Here is a 19,163-nt window from a genome sequence, read left to right on the forward strand (position 1 = left end):
TATCACTGGAAAGAGAAATGCTTAATCATGTTATGTAAATCCACAAAAAGTTATTCTTAAGTTGTCTTTCCTAAACTACTTGATAGGAACAGAGAGGGGGACTATATCCAGGCATGTCTGGAGACGTAGAAGGCAGCTGATGCCTCTTCTGGAGAAATCTCTTGAGGCCTGGATGCCTCTTCTGGAGAAATCTCTTGAGGCTTGGAGCCCTTCTCAGAAGGGCCAGTTTCATCATCACAGAATCAACAGGCTTCTAAGGCCACCGAGTCCAACCCCCTCCTCAAGGCAGAAATCCAAATGAAAGCAGATCTGATGGACAGTTGTCCAATTTTCTCTTGAAGACCTCCAGCGTTGCAGTGCCCGCCACCTCCCAAGGTCATTATGTTCCATTGTCGTACTGCTCTAACAGTTAAGAAACTTTCCCTGATATTCAATCTGTGTCCAGACATCCAGGAAGAGCCCTCTTCAGTTCCACCAACCCAGCAATGTGTAGAAAAAGTACTGGTGGGTCCCAAACACAGAACAGTTTCCACCACAAAACTGCAACCAGATCTTTAGGTCATGGAGTTCCAACTTGTTGAGTCAGTAGGGGTTGTGTTTTCAGGGTTTTATTCTCTTCTTAAGGAACAACCTAAGGACAAAGTCAATGATTCAGAATGATTGTGAAAATCTGTAGGCATTTCAGATCTTGTGGAAGCATTCCTCATTCCTCATTTGCCCTTACATTGTCCTTTTGGTCTTCCAGGAGGAGGAGGAGAGAAGGCAAGTCCTGTGGGCACAAACAGACCACAAACAAACAAACAAACAAACAAACACACCTCCCTTCAAAAACAAATCTGTTTTTTTCTTGGAGCTCCATTTCTGTAGCAGAGATTCAGACTTCCTCTTGAAATCATAGAGTTGCATAACACCCCAGAGGTTGTCAAGTACAACCCCGGACAACACAGGAAACCCACATCTGTGAAGCCTCCCTGGCAAATGGCCATTGAGCCTCTGTTTCAAAGATTTCTACAAAGAAAGAAAAAATGCTCATAACCAACTTAAGTCTTAATTATTTCAATGTGTCATCTTTACATGCAGCATATTTTGGATACAAGAGACTATTGGACTTCATCCCACAGTCTCAACTCAAGCACTGGGGGAACTTGGGCAGACATAAAGTTGACAAAATAAAAGACAAGGCCATAGGATTAAACAGAGCAAATGACCAAAAGCAAATGTGAAATATATTGCTTTTAATTTTATAATTTCAAGACACTATTAAGGCTTGTAAACACAGAGATATATAGAGGAAAACATACTGTACAAAAGGCATCAACGTCTTTGCATGTGGAAGGCAATAGGAAAGGTGAGGATGGGTCCCAAAGGAATATTAAGAAGGACTGGATTTCCCCCTTCCCAATTTGGCTGCCAAGAGCACACCAGTTCAACAGGACTCATCTGGGGGGAAGGGGTAAAACACAGCAGCCAGTTTGAAAACACAGACACAAACACACACTTCTCATGCATGCCCATATGTATACAGTACATTTGCAAGAACCAGAAAAGAGAGCAAGAACTTGGTCTTGCCCCTGTGGAAGTCAGAATCTGATCAATACAAGAGTGTTGTGACTGGGAGGATCAGCCTTGGTCTCTCCTCACTCAGCGTGGGACGATGCAGAGCTGGTAAGAGGGTGGGATGTTGGCAAAGCCGCTCTCCTGGGGAGTGGTGTCGATGTCCTGGGGGGCCACGAGGGGCTTCAGCCGGAAGCTCTGCAGGATGGTGGTGAAGAAGAGGAAGAGCTCCATGCGGGCCAAGGCTTCTCCCAGACAGATCCGCTTCCCTGAGAAGGAAAGAGGAGCAAAGTCAGCCAGGAAGGACTTTGGGGGGTTTGGGGATGAGGACACCTCCTGCAGAAATCTCAAGAATTTCCCTCAAGGGACTCTAAGCTGGCGCTAAAGGCTCTGGATTTCTTTCTCCTTTTCCTAGCTGGCCTCGCTCCAGCATGGAAGAGGGATCCTGTCTTGGGCCCACCTGGCTACATCTGATTTTCCTGCTCCATGGAGACCCACTGCTAAGGAGGGCTGTACCTGAGGAGAAAGGCACGAAGGCGTCGTTTTTCAGGAAGCGCCCGTTCTCATCCAGGAAGTTCTCTGGGTTGAAAGAATTGGGGGTTTTGAACTTGGTGGGGTCGTGCAAGACGGTGCTGAGCATCGGGTAGATTTCGGTTCCCTGCGGAAGGCAAGCGAGGGTTCACGTGAGGCCACATCCCAGCTCTCCACATGCCCCAAACCTCTGTATTTCTTGACGTGAATATTCAGTTCCTAATATGCCAGTTCCTTGAGAAAGCTCATCACTCATCTTTTCTAATGTACTTATCTGCCCCCACAATATCCAGCATCTTCAGAAAATTATGGGTTGATTGAAGGTGCGCTCTGTGTGGATTTGTGAGCTCTGCCCACCATCCATACCTGTGGGATGAGGTAGCCTCTGAATTTTGTGTCACGCATAACCATGTGAGCCAGCCCCATGGGGATGAGGTCGCTGACCCTCTGCACTTCATGGATCACGGCGTCTGTGTAAGGCATTCGGCTCCGGTCTTCAATGCTGGGGACCCGGCTATGGCCAATCACTCGGTCAATTTCCTCATGCATCTTGGCTGTCAAACGTAATCGATAAGATTAGTTCCTCAGATTGCTCATTTCTAAACAGCCATAACATTTAAACTCCAACACGGCTGGGCCTTCCCCTCTTGGGACGGATGGTTTACATCTGAATGCTGTTGGCTGGAGCACCGAAAATGGGGGAGAGCTTTAGCCCACCACCCCAGGCTGGGGCTTCCCAAGAACCCAGACACAGCTGGACGGGGAGTGGAGAGGACTGCATGTATTCCCTCCCCTCCCTCACCTTGCACCTCAGGATATTTCATCAGCAGCAGGAAGCCGTATCTGAGGGTGGAGCTGACCGTCTCTGTCCCGGCAAAGAACAGGTTGAGGGTGGTGAGCTCCAGGTTCTTGAGGTTAAACTCTGTAGCTGGGTTGTCTTTTTCCTGAAAGCAAAATAAAAATAAAACTGATCTAGCTCAAGGAACGATGGTGAGCTATACAGGAGATAGCTAATTTAGATATTCGACTCCGAGAAGCCTCAGATAGCATGCCCAGTGGTGAGGGCTTCTGGAATTCTCCTTTGTGTGTACAAATTATCAATTAAAAAATCACACAAGCCTACAGCAGATGTCAGCAAACTGGTGCTCATAGGCTTCTCTGGCTCCCGGTCAGAAGGTGTCCACTATCCTACCACCTTTCAACTGACCGATCCTTTTCCGTACCTTTTCCATCTGGATGAGGAAGCAGTCAATGAAGTCCCGTGGGCAGTTGGGGTCGAAGGTCTGCTGGTTCTGCTTCACCCTCCGGGCAATAAAGAGCCTCATCTCTTCCAGAATGTCATAAACTTGGGTGTGGGGTCCAGGAAAGTACTGGAGGAAACTGGCATAGATGTCGTAGAACTTCACAGCATTAAAAATATAGTTAACCACAATACAATTAGAAGATTTTAAATTTTGGCAGGGATTAATTAATGGATTTTGTAATCAACGTAAAAAAATCTAGAATAAATAAAATATATTGGTATAAGGCACCAAAAAATGGAGGTTTAGGTATTCCTAATATAAAAAAAATTATTATATAGTGAACCAGTTAAGATTTATTGGAGATATATACAACAAAGGAAGGTTAATTTGGTGGGATATGGAATCTTCAGAAATAAATGGGAATATTGAAAATATTTGTTTAATGTAATAAAAAGAAATACTGTACAATCAATCAGGTGAATAACTATTTTTTAAGAAACATGTTAAATATCTGGAACAAAAATAAAAATAAGTTGTGTCCCTTTACTTCACCACTAAAATTAGTGACCAAAATAGAAAATTTCCCAGCAAACTTGAAGGGTTTATCTGATATGTTTAAGGACAAAAAAAGTTGCCAGTTTGAAGGATTGGATGATTAAACTGAGAATGAAGGATCAGATTATAGTTAAACTTCAAACTAATAAATTATCATGGTACTGTATAATTATATCCAGTTAGATAGTTGGACAAATGAATGGTTAAAAACTAATGCCAAACGTAGAAAATGTACTAAGTGCAAACAATTTCTATCATCACATGAAGACATGCAGAAAGATGCTTTGAGGAAAGGAGTAGTAAGTAGAATTTATCACCTAATTTTAGAACAAGAGGAAAAAGAGACAGAAACAGAAGGTTTGAAATCAATTTGGGAAAATGATAAAGACAGAAATTAAAGCAGAGGGCTGGATAAAAATTTGGAGGATGAGAGTTTTAAGATTAATGTTGGTAAGAATAAAGGGAAAAAAATTAGTTTAAGGTGGTATAAGACTCTGGTGAAATAGAATATAATAAATTCAGGCTATTCTAAGGCCTGTTGGAAATGTGATGAAGAAATTGGCATGTATTACCATATGTGGTAGGGATGTGGTGGCACTGCAGACCATGGGATTTTGGCCTATGAAAAGGTGCATGCATACAAAGAGGCCCATACAGGTGTGCACTTATGAAACCTGTTTCTCAGAGACCAGATCCTTTATGTCTGGGGCAGCACTTGTTCCCCTCCCAGTGAATGCTGGGATACCTGGGCCCAAGTGTCACTCATCTTCCGGAAGCTGTTGTTCATCATTTCCATGAGGGACTGGAATTCCTCGTCTTCGTAGTCAAAGCGATCTCCAAAGACAATGGAGCAGATAACGTTGGAGACGGCCCGGCTGAAGAAATACGTGGGGTCAAAGGGCTTCTCTGGAGTGCAAGAGAGGATAGAAAGGAGACTCACTGGCCTGAAGGTTTCTGCAGTGCTTGGAAGGGCATAGCCCCATCCAGTGCTTTCTACACGTCTGGCAATGATGGGAGTTGTAGTCCAACCCATCTGGACCCAACTTTGGAAAATCAGAAAAGGGATGAGTGAATGTGGAGTGACTGAATAAATAACCCCCTCCCATCTACATTTTGATTTTCCTTCCTTTCTACTCTTCTGCCATCATACTACAGTGCCATAATTACTGTCACATATACAATAACACTTTCCATCTACAGTACAATCCTTCTCTCCTGTCCTCCAACTTCATAATTAAAGTTGTCATCAACCTTGGTGATATTAGTGGTAACCTTCCACAGCCCAGCCTTTCCTGGCTCTAGGCTTGCATTTCTTTCCCTGGCCAGATGGGCCTGAATCCCTCCCTGTCACCCCCCCAAAACATCTCACCTTCGGTCTTCCTAAATTCCTCCAGCAGGAACTGGGCCTCTTCCTGGATCCGCTCCTCAATGGTTTTTTTCCCCATCCCAAAATTCCTCAAGATGGTGAGGGAGAACCGGCGCAGTTGCTTCCAGCGCGCTCCGTTAGAAAAGGCCTCCCCTAGAAAGAGATTTCAAGTGTGGTGTAGTAGATTGAATGGTGGACAAGGACTCTGGAGAACAGGGTTCAAATCCGTGCTCAGCCATGGAAAGTGACTTTTGGAGAGAAACTGGTAAAACCACTCCTGAAATATCTCACTTATCTTGAAAGTCCTATTTGGTTCATTGTCAGTTTTTTTCCAGCTTGGCAGCACAAAACACAGTCGATAAAAGAGGAAAGAAATGGAACAGCAACTGGGAAAAAGAGGAAACAGAGGGTGCAGCTGGGTCATCTCACCATATCCTTGGAAGGTCCTCTCCAAGGTCGGGTTGGTTTTCCTCCCACTGAATTCGTCTGCCTTGTCTATCAGGGCCTCTTTCACAGCATCGTGTCCACACAGGACCACAATCGGACGACTTCCAAAATAGACGGTGAAGACCGGGCCATATTTGTCCCTCAGCTGCAAAGGAGAAGACATTCTGTTTTCATTGGACAACCTGCTCTCCCTTCTTTCTTTAACCAGAGAGAAGTGACCCATGCCAAGAAGCCATTCAGCACATGATTTCATGGTGGCCACATTGTTCAGAAATTTCCTGTATCAAACACTGGCAAAGTACTTGGAAACAATCCTGCCCCCCCCCCCGGTTTGGCTTTTATAGAAGGTTTCGCTATTGACTAAGCTTGTGTGAACTGGCCATATGCCTTGTCAATGATCCTTCAGGACAGTTCTGTGTATTTGACATTGTGTGAGGCATTATTGTAGGCAGATAGCCATTCTGCCCTTTTGAAACACCATTGTCCGAAGTGGAGTGAATCTCCGATCACAGTTCCCATTCAGTTACAGAGCCTGTGGGTTGATGGGGAAGAGACTGCCTTCCAGTCTTAGACTGGAATCATGAGAGCAATTTTCTCCAGAATAATAACCCAACTAGAATGTCCTGCTTAACCCTTTCCCCACTTACCTTTTTCCTGATCAACCCCATCTCGCCAAGCTGTTTTTGGGGAAAAGGCACCTCAATTATACAAGCAGGACCTCCCCTGAAATACCTTAGAATTACACTGATTCATGATTTTGAGATGCTTCTTGAAGTAAAATTTGCAAGCATAGTACTTAACCTGCATATTGTTACATTTCCTGAAAACTGGAAGGACTTCATATTTGAATGCTGAACATTTGTTACAAAAGATCTGTTTGGAAATTAATTCTCCTCCTCCTCCTCCTCCTCCTCCTCCTTCTTATTCTGCTGTTATTTCCATGTAAAATATAGAAATCATTCTATGGAGAGGTTTCAGGTGGAAGATTCCAAGTACTTCCCGTGAAAAGACAGCAGACGGCTACTCCATTCGACCCTAAAGGTAAAGGTAAAGGTTCCCCTTGACATTTTTAGTCCAGTCGTGTCCGAATCTAGGGGGTGGTGCTCATCCCGTTGTCAAGCCGTAGAGCCAGTGCTTGTCCGAAGACAGTTTCTGTTGCCACGTGGCCAGCATGACTAGGGAACGCCGTTTTACCTTCCCACCAAGGTGGTACCTATTTATCTACTCGCATTTGCATGCTTTCGAACTGCTAGGTTGGCGAGGAGCTGGGACAAAGCGACGGGAGCTCACGCCATGTGGATTCGATCTTATGACTGCTGGTCCTCTGACCATGCAGCACAGAGGTTTCTGCAGTTTAGACCACAGCACCACCACATCCCTCACCTCGTCCCTACCCATCACTAAATGGACCAAGAGCTGTTCTTCCTACTTCTCTTTATGTCTCTTTTTTCTTCCCTCTTCTTCATGGACTGTCCACATCAGGAAAAAAAAAAAAAGCAAAAGAAGAAGACAGATAAACAGACAGACAAGACAAGAGAGACAAATGGTTGTGAGGGTTTGGTTGGAGTGGCTTGGGGAAGCACAGCTAGGAAACGAGAGGAAAAGAACAAGCACACACTTGTGGAGGGGTGGGGTCAAAGTGAGAGAGAAAGGATGGATCCACTGAAGCCTCCACAGAACAAGCCAAGTAGAGGGAAGGTGCATAAGGAGACACGCCCCAGCGTCTCATTGAATCTTTATCTACTTCCTTTCCAACAGACGCTCACTCACCTTGAGGAGAGATTTCAAGGTTTCCGATGACTTGATCTGGAAGAAATTCCCAATCAAAGGCAGGGGAGTGGGGCCAGGGGGCAGTTGGCCCCGTTGTGTCAGCTTCTTCTTAAGAGAAATGGCCACCAGGAAGCAGAAGTAAGTGACCAAGAAGAGGGTGACAGCACTGGAGACCTCCATGCCGTGGGCTGAGGACAGAACTGGTTCGAGTCTGTTTCCAAAGTGTGGGCACTTGTCCCATCTTCCTCGGGTTCTCTGGGTTTTAATGGGTCTGGATTTGACCCCGCCTTCTGTGTTATATAACTGTGTGTGGCAAACATATTGAATGCATAATCCTGGAAACGGGAGCCAAATTTGATCAACCCTTTCGTGGTTAATCAGTATTGTGAGTGTCCGACCCACAGGAGCTCTAGATTTATGTCCTGTTTGCCTGCAGTTGGAAAGTCTGTTTATTTTCCTCAATCCTGAGAATATGGAAGGTTGGGAACCAAAGCAATGCCCTGTAAAAAGCAACAAATACAACAAATCACCACCAGCAACAATAGTAATGTTGTGTAGGTGCAATTCTAATTGCATTTCAGTGGCGAACTGCCTTTTTTTCCTCAAAAGGAGGATAAGAGTTTTTACTTTGGCCCAAGCCAAGAGCCTACAACCAAGCGCAGGCGTGCCCATGGTGGGAGAAGACCGAGGGCCAAATTCTTCCTTAGATGCTGGAATCACCTCTAGGGAAATACAGGTTCTTGCCCTTGTGACAGAGGTGTAAAGCTGGACTGCTCCAAAGGGACTTTGATCTCGAGCAGTGCATTTTAAAAACTGGCCTTTTTAGATTGGTTTGAATTTTTTTTAAAATAAAAGTGCTTTAAATCTGTTTTTTAGTTTAGTGAGTTTGAATGTTTTCAATCAGTTTTTAACTATGCTACTCTATTGGACATTGCCGGGACAGTCCTAGTGGCTAGAAAGGTGATGAACAACCTCTTTAAATAAGATGCACACATCATTCTTACTTCACCAAGTAAACAACAGATGTATGGGTGTGAGAGATGTAACCATCTGGATCAGAATGATAGATAGGGTGGAGAGAAACTAGATTTTTAAAAGAAATTTTACTGTTTGGCTCCCATTTAAAAATAGACCTATCATCACTGAAAGGCTAGCTAAATGTATGCTTTCAGCATCATCAAAATTGAATCAGTGGTTCACAGACGCACTGATGAGAAACCTGTTGTACATTTCTACATTGGTTGTGTTGTTTCTGCCAGTATCGGCCACCCCTCTCCCTCTTGTAGCCCACGGTACAACCTGGTAGGGGCCGCTGGAAACCCCTAGGCCACGTTATAGACACCAGGCAACAAATAGGAACTGGAAGGAAGGAAGTCCCTCTTCTGCTGGCCTTGGACACCAAAGCAGACCGATTTTGGCCTAAGAGCACCCCAGAAGGCCACATGTTGGAAGCTTCCCTCCCAAGCTATGAATGGACAGAAGTCACACCAAGTTTGCACTGTTGTTCCAAAAATACAAAGTGTTGAAGAGAGTCTTATCAACCCTGGCGTACTTTTTAGTCTCCACTAAGATCCTGATTTCCTTTGCTCCACTAGCTAATATTTACATGGAGAGGAAAGCTTCCTATATGTCACGTTCAGGGTGGGTCTGTGAAGACCCCAGAGCAGAGCAGAGTCAGAAGGGCAATGAGGGGGTTCAGCACCAAGGACAGCTCCTCACCCTGGATGGGGCTGTCCTGGGACCTCTTCTACCACCCGGCTCAGGGCTTCTCCCTCTTCTAGGCTTCAAGGGAGAGTTTTCAAGCCTGCCACCTGGACCTTGGACACCTCCACAGGTGCCCTTCTTACTAGGTGTGCTGCTAGAGCAGGATGGCTGGTCTCAATGTCGAGATCAATCCCCAGGCTGCCACAGTTGTTCTAAGCAGGGAAGGTCTCAGGTGTGTGTGTGTGTATGTCTTTGTGGTGCATACAGGGTGAAAGGCTCTGGAGTTTCAGGTCTGCCTGGTTTGGAGGGGATCTCCGCCACGGGTCCCTCAGCGACTGAGCCCCTGCCTAGGTGATGTTTTCTGTGAACCATTTTGTGTGGAGTTGGGATAGGATACCCTATGCACCTACCCAGAATTTCAGATGATTCTTCAAAGAGGCATTTCTGTCTGGCGGTGCCATTTTTAACTGTGAGCAAACATGTTTTTTCCAAGCTTTAACTCTCACTCTCATTTCTTGTTTGATGTAATTCCCAGCCTGCTGGTTTGGGGTCAGAGGTGGGCCCAGACCTTGGTTGCTCCAGCTGAATGAAAAAGGAGAACTTGCCCTTTCTCATCAAAGAGCTAAATTGATCAGCAAATGACTCTCCCTTCGTTACCAACAATGGTTGAGATTGGAGATGATGAAATAATTCCCTCAACTACATTTCAGGTGTGAGTCTGCCTATACTGACAAAATACGTAAACACATTTGAGCATCATGGTATGGTGCAAAGAAATGAAGGAACAATCGCTGCCTCTTGCTGTCTGGATGGGTGACAGAGCTGCATGGTCTCCTGGCCAGGCCTGAAAGGAGGTCTTGGTGCTGCTTTTCACCCAGTGCAGGAGAGGAGACGGGGCAGACCTGGCTCTACAGGACAATCCTGCCAGCAGGAAGTGGGGCCTTTCCTGGATGCACTCCTCTCTCCCCCCCCCCATTCCAAAAGACCTCCAGACAGAGAGGGAGGACAGGTGCAGCTCCTCCCAGCACGCTCGGTTGGCCAAGGCGACCCCTGGGGAAGCAAGGAAGCAGGGGCAGAGCAAGGAGGAAAGACCAGAGACCCCCCTCCCTTGGAGGCCGATCTGGGCAACCTCTACAGTGCGGATTGAAAAGGTGTGATTCCTCATTCTTGCAAAGCGTCCACTTTAGCACACTTTTTTGCTTTCACGCGTCTATTAAATCCACTTGGAACGATGTTTGTAGGCTGCCTCGCCTGTTCCTGGAAAGGGAGCCTGGAAATGTAAGCAGCAACATTTGTAAAGAAATATATAAGGTCTGTGTTAAGAAATGAGGTGGCATGATGTAAGAAATAATGTAGTTCAGTAGTAACATTAACAAATGCTAAATGCACAGACTAACTTTTCTATTCTTTAATGTGAGCTTTCCTAGATGAGTGCACTTCATCAAACATAAAAGAAAGATGTTTAAGATGGTAAATATTTATACATGGTATCAAAATGCAGAGATCAAAGTACAGAGATTGTGGCTGGTTGGTAAAAAAAAAAAAAGTCAGTGGCTATCTATTTTATACACAGCACATACAAAAATCAGGGTTAGGAAAAGGCTTCCATGGCTCAAAAGAGGGACCTTCCTTCCCAGGGTGTCAGATGCTCCTAATCCCAGAAGGCGTAACCACTGGAGATGAACGAGGAAGCCATTTAAAAGCAGAAACGCCCTTGCAAGGAGCCAAGAAGAAGAACCACTTCTGTCTCCCACTAGAGATCTGAGAATCCAGGAAACGGAAGAGGGCCCCATCTAAGAGAGAGAGAGAGTCTCTGGTCTCCCCCGACTCAGCGTGGGACGATGCAGAGCTGGTAAGAGGGTGGGATGTTGGCAAAGCCGCTCTCCTGGGGAGTGGTGTCGATGTCCTGGGGGGCCACGAGGGGCTTCAGCCGGAAGCTCTGCAGGATGGTGGTGAAGAAGAGGAAAAGCTCCATGCGGGCCAAGGCTTCTCCCAGACAGATCCGCTTCCCTGAGAAGGAAAGAGGAGCAAAGTCAGCCAGGAAGGGCCCGAGGAGTTTGGGGATCAGGACACCTCCTGCAGAACATCTGAAGAATTGCCCTCAAGGGACTCTAAGCTGGCGCTAAAGGCTCTGGATTTCTGCCTCCTTTTCCTGGCTGGCCTCACTCCAGCATGAGAGAGGGATCCTGTCTTGGGCTCACCTGGCTACATTTGATTTTCCTGCTCCATGGAGACCCACTTCTAGGGAGGGCTGTACCTGAGGAGAAAGGCACGAAGGCGTCGTTCTTCAGGAAGCGCCCGTTCTCATCCAGGAAGTTCTCTGGGTTGAAAGAATTGGGAGTTTTGAACTTGGTGGGATCGTGCAAGACGGTGCTGAGCATCGGGTAGATTTCTGTTCCCTGAGGAAGGCAAGCGAGGGTTCACGTGAGGCCACGTCTCCGCTCCCCACATGCCCCAAACCTCTGTATTTCTTTATGTGAATATTCAGTTCCTAATATGCCAGTTCCTTGAGAAAGCTCATCACTCGTGTTTTCTAATGCACATACCTGCCCCCACAATATCCAGCATCTAAAGAGACTTCCACAGTCAAATGTGGGGGTTGTTTTAAGGTGCATTTTGTTTGTAAACAATGGTTCTGTGTGGACTTTTTGGTCACTGTTATGAGTTCCCCTCATCCCCTGTACCTGTGGGATGAGGTAGCCTCTAAATTCTACGTCACGGGTCACCATGTGAGCCACGTTCATGGGGATCAGGTCGCTGAATCTCTGCACTTCATGGATGACAGCATCGGTGTATGGCATTCGGCTCCGGTCTTCTATATTTGGTGCTCGGCTACGGCCGATTACTTGGTCAATTTCCTCATGCATCTTGGCTGTCAAACGTAATCAATAAGATTACAGTAGTTCCTCAGATTGCTCATTTCTAAACAGCAGTAATCTTTAATCTCCAGCACGGTTGGGCCTTTGATTTTTGGGATGGTTGGTTTATGTCTGAACGCTGTTGGCTGGAGCACCGAAAATGGGGGATAGCTTTAGCCCACCAACCCAGACTGGGTTTCCCAAGTACCCAGACACAGCTGGATGGTGAGGGGGGAGGACTGAATGTATTCCCTCCCCTCCCTCACCTTGCACCTCAGGATATTTCATCAGCAGCAGGAAGCCATATCTGAGGGTGGAGCTGACCGTCTCTGTCCCGGCAAAGAACAGGTTGAGGGTGGTGAGCTCCAGGTTCTTCATGTGGAATTCACTGTCCGGGTTGTCTTTTTCCTGAAGGCAAAATAAAAATATAAAATAAAACTGACCTACCATCAGGAACAAGGGTTAGCTATAAAGGAGACAGCTAAATTAACTAGCAGGTTCAAGTCTGTCTCTTTAAGCTTAGTGCCTCCCAGACCTGGACCTTCAGATATTCTTGGTCTACAACTCCCAGAAGACTCAGATTCCAATTACCAATGGTTTGGGCTGCTGGGGTTGAACATCTGCCTAGCTTGACATCAGATAGTAATCCCCCACTCTCCTTTGTGTTTCTAAATATGATGAGCTATCTGGTAAGAATTCCCAGAGACCTAGAGCAGAATAAGTAAAGAAGTCCCATGTCCTTCTATGACTATTTCTCACAAGTAGAGATGGGAAAGAATTTGTCAAAAATGGCTAATTTGTCACTTTGTATTCATCAGATGCAACAACCCCAATGAATGCAAAACAACAAATTTTTAGCAATATATGTCACTTTGTTTGCCTGTTTTTTTATTCTGTTTTCACACCATTTTTGCCAGACACCCAAGCCAGCTGCCAAAAGGCACTTTCCTGCGGTACCTAATTTGTGGATATATAATATGGAGGTCTAAAACCCAAACTTCACCAAACTTGGAGGGATTGTAGAAGAGAATCAGGGGAAGTTTCCGTGTGAATTTGTTGTCTCTGGGTGCTGAGGGAGCCATTTTATAGGCCCAACAAATTGATTTATGGTTGATTCTACAAAAATTTGAAAATTTGTGATTCGGGATTCATGCACCTCGATGAATCACGAATCAAGACGAATCCCCACTTTGCCAATTTGTGTCCATCTCTAGTCACCAGGCGTCCATTGTCCTACCACTTTTCAACTGACCAACCCTTTTCCGTACCTTTTCCATCTGGATGAGGAAGCAGTCGATGAAGTCCTGTGGGCAGTTGGGATCCAGGTTCTTCTGGTTCTGCTTCACCCTCCGGGCAACAAAGAGCCTCATCTCTTCCAGAATGTCATAGACTTGGGTGTGGGGTCCCGGAAAGTACTGGAGGAAACTGGCATAGATGTCGTAGAACTTCACAGCATCACGAGAAAAAAAAAGCACCGTATTCAGTTAGAGTTCACCTGCTTTGATGAATTTTCTAATTTTTAATTCCCAGAACAAAGATCCCAACGTTATCTTTTACACACGAATCTATTGTAATAAAAAGATTCTTGTCTGTTTCTCTGTGTGTGCTGTACATCCAAGACCGTGACACTCATGCTTCTGAAATGCTGCATGCATACCAGGAGGGCCATATGGATGGGCATTTTTGTGAGGATGGAATCTGTTTCTCAGAGAGCAGAACCTTTTGGTCTGGGGGCAGCCTTCGTCCCCCTCCCCCTCCCCACCTGGCAATAGAAGGAACGCTGGCGTACCTGGGACCAGGCACTGCTCATCTTTTTAAAGCTGTTGTTTATCATTTCCATAAGGGACTGGAATTCCTTGTCTTCGTAGTCAAAGCGATCTCCGAAGACGATGGAGCAGATGACGTTGGAGACGGCCCGGCTCAGGAAATACGTGGGGTCAAAGGGCTTCCCTGGAGGACAAGAGAGGAAGACTCACTGCCCTGAAGATGTCTACAGTGCCCGGAACAATTTACCCTCATGGAGTGCTGTCTAGATATCTAGTAACGATGGGAGTTGTAGTCCAACCGATTTGGACCGAAGACTTTGGAAAATCAGAGAAGGGATGAGTGAATGTGGAGTGACGGAAAAAAACAACCCTCTCCCACCTACATTTTGATTTTCCTTCCCTTTTACTCTTCTGCCATCACACTACACTGCCATAATTACTGTCACATATATAGTAGCACTTTCCATCTATAATCCTTCTCTCCTGTCCTCTGACTTCATAACCAAAGTTGTCATCAACTTTTCGTGGTGTTGGTGGAGGAAACCTTCCGCAGCCCAGCCTTTCCTGTCTCTAGGCTTGCATTTCTTTCGCTGGCCAGATGAGCCTGAACCCCTCCCTGTCACCCACCTCCAACTTCTCACCTTTGGTTTTCTTAAATTCCTCCAGCACGAACTGGGCCTCTTCTTGGATTCGCTCCTCAATGGACTTTTTACCCATTCCGAAATTCCTCAAGACGGTGAGGGAGAACCGGCGCAGTTGCCTCCAGCGCTCTCCAGTAGAAAATACGACACCTAGGGAAGCAGGAACAAAGTGGAAGAGCCACCAGGAAAGACCAGGCCAATTGGACGTCATTACTGTGAGGCCAATGAGACATCTCACCATATCCCTTGAAGGTCTGGTCCAGAGTTGGGTTGGTTTTCCTCCCGCTGAATTCCTCTGCCTTGTCTATCAGGGCCTCTTTCACAGCGTCGTGTCCGCACAGGACCACAATCGGACGACTTCCAAAATAGACGGTGAAGACCGGGCCATATTTGTCCCGTAGCTGCAAAGGAAAAATACTTAAAACTAACCAATTTTTTCCCCATTTCACTTTGGCAGAAGATAAGGTTTTGTTATTGAGAAAGCTTGCATAAACTGGCCGTATGCCCAGTTCTGTACACTTGATGTTGTTTAAGGCGTTATTGTTGACAGAGGGCAATGTTTGCCTTTGGAAACAACCTTGTCCTCAAGGAGTTCAGGTGGAGGGAGTCGAGGATCAGAGTCCCCCTGCAGTTGTTGGGCCTTTCTAGGAAGAAACCGTCTCCCCAACTTAGACTGGGTCTTTAGAGCACTTTTAGTTTTATCCAGAGCAGCAGCAGGACTAGGATGTCCACTGAAGCCTTTCTCCACTTATCATTTTCCTGATTAACCCCACCTTCCCAAATTGCTTCTTTCCTTTCATGAGAAAGGATACCCCCATTATACAAGCGGGACCTCTCATGAAGTATCTTAGAGCTGCACTCATTCATGATTTTGAAATTCTTCTGGACATAAAATTTGCAGTTGTGGTTCTTAACCTGTATATTGTTACACTTCCTGAATGCTGGACGTGTTTCACATTGAATGCTGAATGTTTGTTACCAAAGATCTGTTTGGAAATTAAACCCCCTCCTCCTCCTCCTTATTCTGCCATTATTTCCACTTAGAATATAGAATGCATTTTATGGGTTGCTTCCATGTAGAAGATCCCTAGGGCTACTTATTTATATATTTAAGAGAGTTTCCACTCTGCCTTTCTTCTTAAAAAGGCCCTAAGGTGGCTTACATCATTGAAATACTATATATAAAGCTAAGAACGATGGGTATAAAGAGGCAGCTTACTTCATAAAAAGTCAATATTAAAGCCAAAACAATAAGTATGCAAATACTAAAAAGGGAGAAACAAACACCACTCTGAGAGATGGTAAAACACAAGCAGTACTAATGATCCAGTCAGAGCAGTAATGCATAACGATCCATCTAGAGGTTATTCATGTGGCCAGTCCCTCATGTGGGGCCAGCCTTAGTGCCCATGGGAGGCAGTTCCAGAGAGTGGGAGCAGCCGCAGAAAAGGGCCTCTCCCATGTCTCCATTAAACACATGGTGGAAGGTTAAGATCAACACATGGTGATGATCTTAACACCCAAACCGGCTCATAATGAGAGATAACAGTCTTTGAGACAGCTTGGACCCGGGCGATTTAGGGCTCTGTAGGTTAAAACTTTGAATTGTGCCCAGAAACAGATCAGCAGCCAGTGGAGCTGCTGTAACAAGGGTGGTGGGTGGGTGAGGGGTTAATGGGATCCCTGCAAACAGCCCCAGTCGGCCATCTGGCTGCCGCATTTTGGACCTGCAGACGTTTCCTGACACTTTCCAATGGCAGCCCCACCTAGAAAGCGACTCCGTTCACTCCTACTCGCAAGTTAGCGGACCAATCGCTATCCTTCCCGCTTCTCTTCATGTCTCTTCCCCCCCTTTCATTCACAGGCTCTCCATGGCAGGAAAACAAGAAAAAAGAAGAGAGAGAGAGAGAGAACTTTTTGATAGGAAAACCACCTCCTAGTGGAGGTTGGCAACATCTCAAATCTCCCGTCCTGGTTTGCACTCTGAATGACTCTCCCGAGAATTTTATTCTGAGAACAATTGAAACATTATCTGGGAGCACTCAGACTTTTTAGCTGCGTTTGACTCCTCAGCAAGGCAGACACACTGTGAAGTTCCGTCTTGAGGACGTTCTGCTGGGCCATAACATACAATAAGTGTGCAAACTGCAGCTTTTCATCAGATTAGTCACTGGTAGTAGGTTTTCAAGGGTCATAGAGTTAAGAGTCGATGATAAGAGGATGAACAAAAGGTCAGCAAACGCTGATCCTGCCCCCCCCAGGAAGATTGTGGCTGGGGAGGGGAGGGTCAAAGGGAAAGGATGAATCCACTGAAACCCCCACAGAACAAGCCAAGTAGAGGGAAGGTGCATAAGGAGACACACACACCCCAGCGTCTCGTTGAATCTTCATCCACTTCCTTTCCAAGGGACGCTCACTCACCTTGAGGAGAGATTTCAAGGTTTCCGATGACTTGATCTGGAAGAAATTCCCAATCAAAGGCAGGGGAGTGGGGCCAGGGGGCAGTTGGCCCCGTTGTGTCAGCTTCTTCTTAAGAGAAATGGCCACCAGGAAGCAGAAGTAGGTGACCAAGAAGAGGGTGACAGCACTGGAGACCTCCATGCCGTGGGTTGAGGACAGAACTGGTTCTCCAAGGCGTGGGCTCTAGTCCCATCTTCCTTTCTTGGGTTCTCTGGGTTTTATTGGGTCTGGATTTGACCCCGCCTTCTGTGTTATATAACTGCATGAAGCAAGCATGCCAAGTGTGTAATCCTTGAATGAAGGGCCAATTTGATCAACCCTTTTCCTACTTAATGAACATTGTGAGTATTTGACCCACAGTAGCTCCAGGAACGTTCTGTCTTTCAGCAGTTAGAAAGTCTGTTTATTTTTCTCAGTCCCGAGAATGTGGAAGGTTGGAAACCAAAGCAATGCCCTGTAAATGCCCTGTAAAAAAAAGAAAAACAACTACAACAAATCACCAGCAGCATCAATAGTAAATGTTGTGTAGGTACAATTTTACAGTAATTGCATTTCAGTGGTGAACTGCCTTTTTTTCCTCAAAAGGAGGATGTGAGTTTTCATCAGTTTTTAACTACATCGTAGGCATCCTTCAGTCTCGAGAGACTATGGTATCGTGCTCTGTATCGAGGACTTGGAACAGCGTCTCGTGTGGCTGAGAAGACCAATTCGAGAGTGACCATCCCTTCCACACTGAGGACAAATACAGTCTGTACCCTGTCTAGCTCCCTGATTTTGCTGCTTTCGTGGCTGCCTTAAAAAAAACTATATTACTCTGTTGGAAATTGCCTAGGGAGTCCTAGCAGCCCCACTAAACATGGCAAAAGCCACTATTAAAACAAGAACCACACACCAATTTTATGTATGTATGTATGTATGTATGTATGTATGTATGTATGTATGTATGTATGTATGTATGTATGTATGTATGTATGTATGTATGTATGTATGTATGTATGTATGTATGTATGTATGTATAATATTTTTAATCTTCCTTTCTCCTTAAAAAAGACACGAGGTGGTTCACAACAATTAAAAGATAGTAGTTAAGTTAGTAACAATGATTATTCAATACTAAAAGGACCAATGCATACAATAGGGGGGAAAAAACCCGTAAGCAACAACACAACACATTCAAAGCAGTAAGATACTACAATTCATTAAAAAAACCCTGATGGGTCCCTAATCCCTGTTTCATCCGAGTCCGCTGTATGAATAATGCCACCTTGCTGTCCTGACAAGGGAAGTTTCTTGTGTGTCACATATTCCTGGTGGGTCTGGGAAGACCCCAGAGCAGGGCCAGCAGGGCAGCCGGAAGGTTAAGCACCAAGGACAGCTCCTTGCCTCGCCTGGAGAGGCATTGGGACCACCCGGCTCTGGCCTCTTCTCAGCTCTGCCGCCCTTCCCTCCAAGCGAGAAGCCTTCAAGGGACAGGCGCCGAGCCTTAAGCCTGGCCCTTTGCCCCCTCTGCAGGTGTCCCTCATACTAGAAAGGTAGCTGGTCTAAATGCCGGGGGGGTCAAGGCCCCGGGTGCCACAGTGGTGGCAGGCATGGGGATCTGAGTGACGGGCCTCTGAGCTTCTGCCAAGGCAGGCGCCGAACACCCAGGAGGTGATGCTTGCTGCCAACCATCTTGTGTGTAGTTGGTCCCAGAGCCTTTCTAAGGAGGGACATCCCACCCAGCCGTTCACCCAACCATGCACCTACAACTTCGGATCGTGCTTCAGTGACGCAGTCCATTTGTTCCGCCTTTATAACTGTGTGCAAACATGTGTTCTTTTCTTTAACTCTCTTGTTCATTTCAGGTTTGGCGAAATTCTCTGTCTTGCTGGTTTGGGGTCAGGGTGGACCCAGACTTTCAGTTGCTCCAGGTGATCGACAAAAGAGAACCTGCCTTTTCTCATGCAAAACCTAAACTGATCAGCAAATGGGTCTCGCTTTATCACTGAAAATGGATGAGGTTAGGGGTGATGAAATAGCAACCTCAACCACTTCCAAAGCAACAGACCTGTGAGGTGTGACCCGGCCGGCATTGACTAGGCAAATATGGTATGGTGCAAAGAAATGAAGGAACAACCGCTGCCTCTTGCTGTCTGGATGGGTGACAGAGCTGCATGGTCTCCTGGCCAGGCCTGAAAGGAGGTCTTGGTGCTGCTTTTCACCCAGTGCAGGAGAGGAGACGGTGCAGACCTGGCTCTACAGGACAATCTTGCAAGCAGGAAGTGGGC

General features: G+C 46.1%; 2 protein-coding genes across 2 annotated transcripts; both read right to left on the reverse strand.

The window, feature by feature from the left end:
- Positions 1–1,215: 1,215 nt before the first annotated feature.
- Positions 1,216–8,165, reverse strand: LOC110075785 (cytochrome P450 2G1-like). The gene is made up of 9 exons (XM_020787323.3): positions 7,468–8,165; positions 5,680–5,842; positions 5,254–5,403; positions 4,630–4,790; positions 3,309–3,485; positions 2,888–3,029; positions 2,452–2,639; positions 2,071–2,212; positions 1,216–1,823 (listed from the first exon to the last, which is right to left on the reverse strand). Exons 1-9 carry the CDS (start codon positions 8,137–8,139, stop codon positions 1,642–1,644), a joined length of 1,977 nt encoding a protein of 658 aa, XP_020642982.3. The 5' UTR covers positions 8,140–8,165; the 3' UTR covers positions 1,216–1,641.
- Positions 8,166–10,564: 2,399 nt separating this feature from the next.
- On the reverse strand, positions 10,565–17,363 carry LOC110075781 (cytochrome P450 2G1). Its single transcript, XM_078379883.1, has 9 exons — positions 16,858–17,363; positions 14,675–14,837; positions 14,437–14,586; positions 13,819–13,979; positions 13,298–13,474; positions 12,296–12,437; positions 11,856–12,043; positions 11,429–11,570; positions 10,565–11,181 (listed from the first exon to the last, which is right to left on the reverse strand). Exons 1-9 carry the CDS (start codon positions 17,035–17,037, stop codon positions 11,000–11,002), a joined length of 1,485 nt encoding a protein of 494 aa, XP_078236009.1. The 5' UTR covers positions 17,038–17,363; the 3' UTR covers positions 10,565–10,999.
- Between the last annotated feature and the right edge of the window lie 1,800 nt (positions 17,364–19,163).

This window comes from Pogona vitticeps, chromosome 9, assembly GCF_051106095.1.
Source record: "Pogona vitticeps strain Pit_001003342236 chromosome 9, PviZW2.1, whole genome shotgun sequence".
NCBI classification, from domain to species: domain Eukaryota; kingdom Metazoa; phylum Chordata; class Lepidosauria; order Squamata; family Agamidae; genus Pogona; species Pogona vitticeps.

Excerpts from the sequence above, each read along its gene's own strand:
- LOC110075785 (XM_020787323.3), bottom strand. The coding sequence starts at position 8,139 with ATGGGCACGCCTGCGCTTGGTTGTAGGCTCTTGGCTTGGGCCAAAGTA. Across the intron at positions 5,843-7,467 it reads CCTTGAAATCTCTCCTCAAG|CTGAGGGACAAATATGGCCC; the intron begins GTGAGTGAGCGT and ends TCTCCTTTGCAG. Across the intron at positions 1,824-2,070 it reads CTTCGTGCCTTTCTCCTCAG|GGAAGCGGATCTGTCTGGGA; the intron begins GTACAGCCCTCC and ends TTTCCTTCTCAG.
- LOC110075781 (XM_078379883.1), bottom strand. The coding sequence starts at position 17,037 with ATGGAGGTCTCCAGTGCTGTCACCCTCTTCTTGGTCACCTACTTCTGC. Across the intron at positions 12,438-13,297 it reads TCCTCATCCAGATGGAAAAG|GAAAAAGACAACCCGGACAG; the intron begins GTACGGAAAAGG and ends TTTTGCCTTCAG. Across the intron at positions 12,044-12,295 it reads GAAATATCCTGAGGTGCAAG|CCAAGATGCATGAGGAAATT; the intron begins GTGAGGGAGGGG and ends TACGTTTGACAG.